The sequence below is a fragment of the Thermobia domestica genome, chromosome 2 (genome assembly GCF_964235325.1).
Source record: "Thermobia domestica chromosome 2, izTheDome1.hap1.1, whole genome shotgun sequence".
In the NCBI taxonomy this organism is placed as follows: domain Eukaryota; kingdom Metazoa; phylum Arthropoda; class Insecta; order Zygentoma; family Lepismatidae; genus Thermobia; species Thermobia domestica.
This window is the reverse complement of record NC_137455.1, coordinates 17,324,279-17,333,494: the sequence shown is the minus strand read 5'-3', so window position 1 is coordinate 17,333,494 and position 9,216 is coordinate 17,324,279. Positions and strand designations below refer to the sequence as shown.

General features: G+C 38.5%; 1 protein-coding gene across 1 annotated transcript; it reads left to right on the top strand.

Annotated features, from left to right (window-relative positions):
* The first annotated feature begins 696 nt into the window (after window positions 1-696).
* LOC145670839 (defensin, isoforms B and C-like) lies at window positions 697-2,605 on the top strand. Its single transcript, XM_081739539.1, has 2 exons — window positions 697-849; window positions 2,089-2,605. Exons 1-2 carry the CDS (start codon window positions 777-779, stop codon window positions 2,232-2,234), a joined length of 219 nt encoding a protein of 72 aa, XP_081595665.1. The 5' UTR covers window positions 697-776; the 3' UTR covers window positions 2,235-2,605.
* The last annotated feature ends 6,611 nt before the right edge of the window (window positions 2,606-9,216 follow it).

Sequence of the window (9,216 nt, the reverse complement as noted above, 5' to 3'; positions counted from 1 at the left end):
AGAATACCGATTACCTGATTTAGTTCTCGTAAATCATTTAGAGAAATGACAAAAAGTAGAGGCCTCAAGGAAGAATCTTATGGTATCCCTGTTTGAATTGTTTCTTCCTCAAGAACATCTAATTTTATTACTTTCTTTCTAAATGTTCTATCTGACAAGAAACCCTGAAGACAGACAGCTTAATAATAGTAAAACGTAATACCTGAGTTCTGCGTCTGTTTATTTACTTTCTGTAGTGTAAGTGAAAATAAGACACGTGGAATATCAGAGAATAATATTATTAGTGAATATCAAGGAATAATGCACCCATGAAATCTATGTGTTAACAGCTTTAAGAAAGTTTTTTTTTTTCCTTATTCGAAGTACAATGAACGACAGATAATATGATCTTGGAAATAGTACGATTCGGAAGAATTTTCCTCATCAAACCTTTTTCTTTTTTTCTCAATCGAAAGAAAAGATGATATCAGATGGTATGAACAAACAAAGCTGACAATGTTTTGAGTGTAACATAACAGAAAATGACAAAAAATATGTTTTCATTTCTTATCAATAGGAATCTACCGATACTAAAAAGAAAACTGTGTACACAGGCTTTCTGCACCAAATAAATCTGTCCAACTCTTTGAAAAGTTAGCTCATAATAGGATCACAGTACATTTATTCAAATCAAGTCTTATTATGGGTGTGTCTATATATAAGTTACAAAAATTGGATTTCACTAACAGAAAGAGGAATAGATTCTCTGTAATTAGTACTAGAAAACTTCTCTCAACATGTCTCTGCGAGTTCTTACATTTTTCTTGTTGATTATTGCTGTTGCATTGGCAGTTCCTGCTGAGGAAACAGGTAACTATTATTTGGTACTCTTTTAGACCCAGTCTTCTAGTCTAGGGATCATCTAGCCAAGGCCGGCTCTATAATAATAATAATAATAATAATAATAATAATAATAATAATAATAATAATAATAATAATAATAATAATAATAATAATAATAATAATAATAATAATAATACACTATTAACAAGAAGAGGTCCGTCGCTGAGTACGTATAGTTACAATATGTTTGTCAGAACTTAAGTATAAATTTGACCTATTTTAAATAATAAATTTTCGTATATCTCAATTTCATTACTTTATACCAGAACTTCCCCAAACTTGCTGCCTCGTGCAAATGCTAAAGGGGGAGCAAGTAGACTGGCGCTGGTGCCTCCCTATGTTCTCCTAGATATATTGTATTTTAACACATTTCAAGTAATATAAAACAAATTTCTCCCCCAAGAAATTAAATCTAGTGGGTCGACACTAGTTCCACATACGGTAGAGTATGGCCTCGGAGCCGGCCCTAGGCAATTTGCCGCCGCATTTCTCCAAAAAGAACAGATCTTAAAAACCACGATCTTAAGTATGCTACACCATCATGAACAAAGAAAGGTAGGAAAAGAGCACTCGCACTCAGAAAGGCCTAAACACTACAAATACAATCTCGGTGTGTCTGTTTTTTTTAAAAATAATAACCTATTATGTTATTGAAAGATAAAGCAAACACATAAGGGGCCGCGGTGCTCAGTTGTAGAACATTCACCTTTGCTGTTTGGGATCCCTGGTTTGATCCCAGCTCGCGTCAAGTGAACTTTGTGCTGGACAAACACCGTGTGCATGGGGTTTCTCGGAGTTCTCTCGTTTTCTCCCACTTTCTTCATTCCACCATTTCGTTCATTACTTCATCATCACAGTCTCCTTTAGCCTAGCTGGCGTAAACGTGGGACGTAAAACTCAAAGATTTCATTTCAATTTTCATCAAGTAAACACGGCTGCAGATGAAATAAAGATGGTAATCCTTTCTATAGAATTCATTATCGAGCTTCATTCTCAATATATCAGATAGTAATTCCAGTGCAACTAACACTTTTATCTTTATTTCCTGATTTTCATTTTACATCTCTTAAAAAAAAAATTAAAAATCTTGTTTCCACCCTTTTCTCCTCGTAGCATATTTCACTGAAGTTTGTTGTATGATCCATTGATTGTGTTGCCTTCTCTGCCTTCCTTTTACTGAAAAATTTGTTTTGCTTTCTTGTATAGGAGACAGTGCACCACAACCACAGCCTCGTATTTCCTGTGATCTCCTGGGTTGGCTCGTAGGAGACGCCGCATGCGCTGCTCACTGCATTGGACATGGATACTCTGGTGGATATTGCGATAGCAAGAACGTTTGTCATTGTCGTTAAGAACTCCACTGCTGTCTAACATATTGACAATTACATAAACTTACATTGCAATTAAAGCATCTTCAATAAGGTTGTACTAAATACTAAGCAATTCATTAATAAATAAACTACTACTACTTGTTGAGGTTATTTTCATTAACATCATTTGAGATGAGTTATAAAATATTTATCTATAGTATAAAATTCTGTCTTTTAGGGTAGGACTAAAAGTGGTACACGGGAATTTTTGGACTTTCTCAATTACCTTTTATTATAAAAATTCATCTTATATACAGTAGTAATAATAATTATAGTTCAAATATAAACTCCTCTTAAATCAGCGTTTCCCAACCTTTTTCAACTTGCGGCACACTACAGGTGTAACTTGAATTCTCGCGGCACATCCATATTTTATATATATATATATATATATTACTATATATAGTTATATATATATATTACTATTATTATTTGTAAATATAAAATACCGTGGTATTTTTAGGTGATTACTTATCTCCTTCTTACAAAGAAGAAAGCTTGATCACTAATTTTCCCCCGTGGTAAATCATTATGCTTATTTTTCATTCTAATTTTAAAATAGAAAACAATTGCAATGAAATATAGGACTCAGGTTGTAAAAATCGAAAACTGTATTTAACCTTTAAGGGAAGATCACTAAATAACGAATAAATAAACAAATCTATACTTTTAAAACACAAATGTAGGTAATTTGTATGCATGTTTGCTTTGTTGAATTTATTGAATGATATGTTAAAATTTCAAGTTACGAAATAGTCTGCAACAATAAAGGAGCAATAATGGTCATGACAATGATAAATATGTTTTTCAACATTAAAAATGTTCGGAAAAGTAACACAGTATGAAACTTAAAATTGTAGATTTATAGTAGAGATTAATAGTAATGTGAAATACAAATATAAATTTTCCCCTATGTCTTGTAATTTGGTTCCTATAGAATTAATAATTTGTTTCGATTTCCTCGCGGCACACCAGCGGTCCATTCGCGGCACACCGGTTGGGAAACGCTGTCTTAGATGTTTGGTGGTTTGTTGTTAAATTCGTAGGAACGTAGAGACCAAGTGTCCTAGGATGACAGGATCCAAGTCTCTTGTAGCCAAGGAGTGTGTAGGTCCTCTCAGAGAAGAGATATAGAGAAGAGGATAAAACTCAGGTGACAGGTGTCCTAAAGAGTGGTGATGTGTTTTGCAGATACCAGGCGTCCTAGAGTGTGGTAAGGATAAAGGAGCTCTTAAGAGACTAAGCATTGTAGAGAGTGGTGAAGTGCTTTATAGTGACCAGGCGTCCCAGCAGAAGGAAATCTCAGACAGCAGACATCCTAGATTGTAATAATGGTAAAGGAGTTCTCAGAAACTAGGCGAGCTAGAGAGTGGAGGTGATTATCGGTGGAGATTAATACCTTTTGCGGTGTTCTGGCTCCTTTTATCCAGAAATGTTGCCGACTTCATTAATCCTCGTTGCTTGACGATCGTTGACGATGGTTGATGGCGTCTTCTTCGTGGTTGTCGTCTGAAGTTTGTTTATAGGCAGCACATGGTGTTGGGAGCATATGTAGAACCTTGCAATATTATAAGTTTTTATTAGTTGCATAACTATTATTATAGGTAAGACCTAATCACAATAAATGGCAACTGGGATGTAGCCAGAAACACATGGCTTAGTTTATTGGCATATTGACAGGAGGACAAGGCAGCCAATATGAGACAGAGGGAGACATGAAAGACAGGACAACTGATGTTAGACAGAGGGAGACATGAAAGACAGGACAGCTGATGTGAGACAGAGGGAGACATGAAGGATAGGACAGCTGATGTGAGACAGAGGGATATGAAGGACAGCACAACTGATGTGAGACAGAGAGATATGAAGGACAGGACAGGTGATGTGAGATAAAGGGAGACATGAAGGATAGGACAGCTTATGTGAGACAGAAGAAATGAAGGACAGGTGATGAAACAGAGGGAGACATGAAAGACAGGACAGCTGATGTGAGACAGAGGGAGAGATGAGAGAATGCGGAGAGAGAACTCTGAATGCATTGACCGTATGTTTGAATTAGTGCTGTTGAATTTTTGTGACATTTGCGGTTTTCGGTTTTTTAGAAATGCAAATGAAACCGAAACCGCAAAAGCGGTTTTCAAAACCGAAACCGCAAATGCGGTTTTCGAAACCGAAACCGCAAAAGCGGTTTTCAAAACCGAAACCGCAAAAGCGGTTTTCAAAACCGAAACCGAAAAAGCGGTTTTCAAAACCGAAACCGAAAAGCGGTTTTCGAAACCGAAACCGCAAAAGCGGTTTTCAAAACCGAAACCGCAGAAGCTCTTTTTGAAAGCGAAAGCCGCCCGAAACCGTGTTTGCGGTTTTATGAACGAAACTTTGTTTGTCCTTTTCAAAGCAGAAACAATGTTTGATGTTTTTAATTACACCTTTTAACAATTGTGAAAGCATTTATCGGTCGAGACAATTGTATTGATTTATGTCCGTGTTTTAACTCTTTTTATTTGCTCCAAGACTATTATGGTAATATATGCAGCACTGTGCGAAAGGGATTGTTCGATGGTTGTACAAGTCACAGCTAAATTAGGGTTGCAATATTTTAAAGTCAGAAAAGTGGGGAGTTCTAAACCGTAAGTACTGATGTGAACTTGTGTGTTACAAATACTGACCTTGGATCCTTCGCACTTTTTTTAAAGTTACTTCTTTGATGACACTTCCAATGTACTTTTTGACTGCAGGGAAGCAAACTGGGCCCCACCTGATTTTCATATATTTTGTAAATTAGACCACGGGGAACACGAATCTGAAGGAATTTTGACATTCCGAATTTCCGATCTCGAGATATTCGAACATAAATTGACCACGGAAGCAAACTGGACCAAAACTAATTTTTATATATTTTGTAAACTAGACCACGAGGAACACGAATCTGAAGGAATTTTGACATTCCGACTTCCCGAACTCGAGATACTAGAACTTATACAGTAGTTTTACATAGTATGTATAAAATTAACGAAGAAAGTTATGTCGCTTTTTGACCTATCACCTTAGAGCATCGATATGTCCCCTAAGACCAGGGGTGTAGCCAGCAGGTTTCTGTAGGAGAGGCTCGTCTTTTTTGAAGGAGGGCGAGCTACAATCTAAAAAAATGTGTTGCAGCTAGTGTTTTTGAAGCCTGAAAAAAACTGGAAAATTTTGGTTTTCTTCCATAAAACTAAAAACACTGTTTTTAGCTTCTTCTTCTTCTTCTTCTTCTTCTTACTATTATTATTAATAACAAAATAATAATAATAATAATAATAATAATAATAATAATAATAATAATAATAATAATAATTTCATAAATTATATTACAGATAGTTTGTATTATGTTTAACCAAGAACTACTGCCCCCGACCAAACATTATACCTTTGTTCATAACTATTTCAATACACAGAACCGATCTATAAAGGTAAACAGGAAAGTTCTATCGCTTTCTCACCCACCACCATTCATATGTCACCTAACACGTATCTGGAAGATTAAGAATACATCGACAACCTTCTGCAAACGTTCTGGAAGGCCATTTATTCCATCGCGGTAGAGGTTGGTGTTCCGTGAAGCGAAGGAGGTATCAAGTGCATTTTGCACCTCTACTTGGGATTTGAGTTGGCATCCTTTAAAGGTGATTGTCCAAGGAAGGGAACAGATGATAATCGGACGGTACAATGTCCAGTGAGTATGACGTATACAATAGTGTTTTCTATCCAAGGCGTAAAATGGTGTCCCGGGTCATCCTAGCCACGAGGAGCTTAGCGTTGTCCTGTAACATAAGGACCCCTTTGGGATTCAGAAGTGCTGGCTCCAGAGTTTTGAGTTTCTCTTGAACACTGCTCAACTGCTGACAGTACACAGTTGATTGATGCGATGACCAGCTGGTAGCAGTTCCCGATGCACGATGCCGCGAGCAGTTCATAAAAACACAGGAGGACTTTCTTCTGGTGTAGTGCTGGTTTCGGCTGTCTTGGAACCGTTCATGGGATGCTAACCAATTATGACGGCGCCGGGGAACTTCGTACAGGACCCATTTCTCATCACATGGCAACACCTTGTCAAGAAATGGCTCCTTCCTCAGACGAGACAGCAAAGAAACACAGGTGTCTGCTTGCGTTGCCTTTTGACCCGGAATCAAGTTATGTGGGACCCATCGACCCAACTTCTAGTGTTTTCTCAGTTGATGAAGGTGCTGTTGAATGGTTTCGCCACTCACACTGAATTGTCCCCATGCCGTAAGCGTCGGTGGACTACAAATGGGCAATTAGCGACATCTCGCCAAACATTGGTGGCGCCGCAGCGACGATTCCCGGTGGCTCCTCTACCGTTTTGAAAATTATACCACCAGCGGCAGAGACGCGACAAAGCGCCAACGAACCACAAACTTACTCCCCCAAACGTTAAATGTTAAATCGGCTATATGTGTGATTTAGTTACATTAAGGTGAGTCTAAAAACACTTTAAAAAGTATCAAAAAATTACCCCGCAGGGGACTCAAACCACCAACCTTATGATTACTAGGCAAGTGTTCTTCCTACTTCGCTACGAAGGCGATGAAGGAAACGTCGCTTGTAAAGGGATAAATCGTTAAGATCTTTTTAATTGGGTCAATCAGAGTGCTCCTTTAACCGTGTATATTCGACGATAACTGTTTGGAATTAGATAAAATGTGTGTAATTTTGTAACAAAATCACGCGTGTCTATTTACTTTATTTCATAGTTCTCCCATACTCACTTTCTAATGATCGACGACAGTTGCCATCTAAATTCATGCAATTATCGCACTTATCTCAAGATTTTTCACTTCATGATGTTGAGGCAGAGGTTATTCTTGACCCCCGGAGCTCACTTTAGGAACAATTCTCCAGGAAAAAATAATATATAATAATAACCGCATGCACATGACTGGCGATAGTTCGTGTTGGTTCCTTCACGATTCTCCGCAAAGAACTAAGAAGTGCGGACCAAAACAAAGTTCTCGCTGGTCGCTGCTACGCGGTGGTAATTTCAACACCCCGACACGAGATATATGTTTCGACTCGACGAAACCCTGCCGCCAGTGAGGGCCAATTATCGCAGACCTCCACAAAAAGCGACAGAACTTTCTTGGTTACTTTTATACATAAGACTGATTTTCTTTGAAATTGCACTTAATTTATTTAAGATTTTCTGAGAAAAATGTTATTTATTATTCGTGACGAAAAAGACATAATTATTTTATTAACAGCTATATCTCACTGTTTTACACGAAATAGCATTTAAAAAAGGGAATGAATTCCAAACTGAAAAAGTGAATAAAAACATTGCTTTTCACCAAATTTTCTATCTGATAAAAAGTTTTCTTAAAACACTAATTACAGCATATAAATAATATAATGTACTTACGATTTAGTACCATTGTTTTATGATAGAATTTATAGTACCTTGTCAAAACGTTTGTCTTCAAACTGTCAAATACAAATCGCCATAAATTGTGTAATCTGCTGTCACAAAAAGTATACCATACTATTTTCGGATGGCTATAAGGAAGAAATACCATACTATTTTGTGATCGGTATGGTAAAATACTATTTTTCCATACTATTTTACCGTAAATTATTAATTATATGTAAACTTTGTTATTTTTAAATGACTGAAGCGAAGTAATCTCACGATGATGTTTTAATATCTGGCCATTAGGAGTGCCAGGAAATCATTTGGGGGATCTGGCCCCGATGGCCCCCCCGTGGCTACATCCCTGCCTAAGACGTACCTGAAAGATCAAAAATAGTACCCATCAGTATCAACGACCTTCTGCCAACGTTCGGGGTGGGCATGGATTCCTTCGCGGTAGAACTTGGTTTACCGTGAAGCGAAGAAGGTATCAAGTGTATTTTGCACTTTTACTACGGAGTTGAACTGCAGTTCTCTAAGGTGAGTGTGCAAGGAATGGAACAGGTGATATTCGGACGGTGCAATGTCCGGGGAGTATGGCGGATGCAATAGTGTTTCCCATCCAAGGCGTAGGATGGTGTCCCGGGTCAATCTAGCCATGTGGGGCTTAGCGTTGTCCCGTAACGAGAGAACCCCTTAGCGATTGAGAAGTGCTAGCTCCAGGGTTTTGAGTTTTTCTTGAACACGGCTCATCTGCTGACAGTAAACAGTTGCATTAATGTTCTGCTCTGACTAGCCGGTAACAGTTCCCGATGCACGATGTCGCGAGCAGTCCACCAAACACACAGCAGGACTTTCTTCTGCATTATTGGTTTCAGCTGTTTTGGAACCAGTTCATGGGATTTTAACCAATGGTGACGACGCCATGGAGCTTCTCATCACATGTCAACATCCTGTCCAGAAATGGCTCCTTTCTCAGACGAGACAGCAAAGAAACACAGGTGTCTGCTCGCGTAGCCTTCTGGCCCAGAGTTAATTCATGTGGGACCAATAGACTCAAATTGTACTGCTTCCCAAGTTGATGGAAGTGCTGCCGGATGGTTTCTCCACTCACATTGAATGTTAGCCCCAGTTTCTCACAGGTCCCTCCGCTGTTCGCCTCAATTGCTACCTGAAGATTTTCATTTTATACATGTGTTGGTCTTTCGGCACGTGGTGCGTCTTTCGTGAGTGTTTTGTCACCGTCCTTAAATTTTCTAAATCACCCTTGCAGTGTCTGCGTAATCACGACACCCTCACGAAAGGCCTGAGATATCTTCCGCCCCGCTGCAGTGGCGTTTGACCCAAGTTTGAACTCGTACAGCATACACGCCCTTATGACGCTCTGTGGAGGTTCCATATTCACTCTGTCCTTACACAAGTTCACGTTGTAACTGAACTGCCACAAGCAGGTAGAGTGTTGGATATACCCACACCAACATCTGACCTTCGCCTTTTCTCCATTCGCATTCAACTCACGGTGTGAGGATCAATTGAACACAAACCTCCACAAAAAGCGTC

Bases quoted from the DNA above. Each gene is read 5' to 3' on its own strand.
- LOC145670839 (XM_081739539.1), top strand. From the start codon at position 777: ATGTCTCTGCGAGTTCTTACATTTTTCTTGTTGATTATTGCTGTTGCA. The intron at 850-2,088 runs GTAACTATTATT...TTTCTTGTATAG, and splicing joins AGTTCCTGCTGAGGAAACAG to GAGACAGTGCACCACAACCA.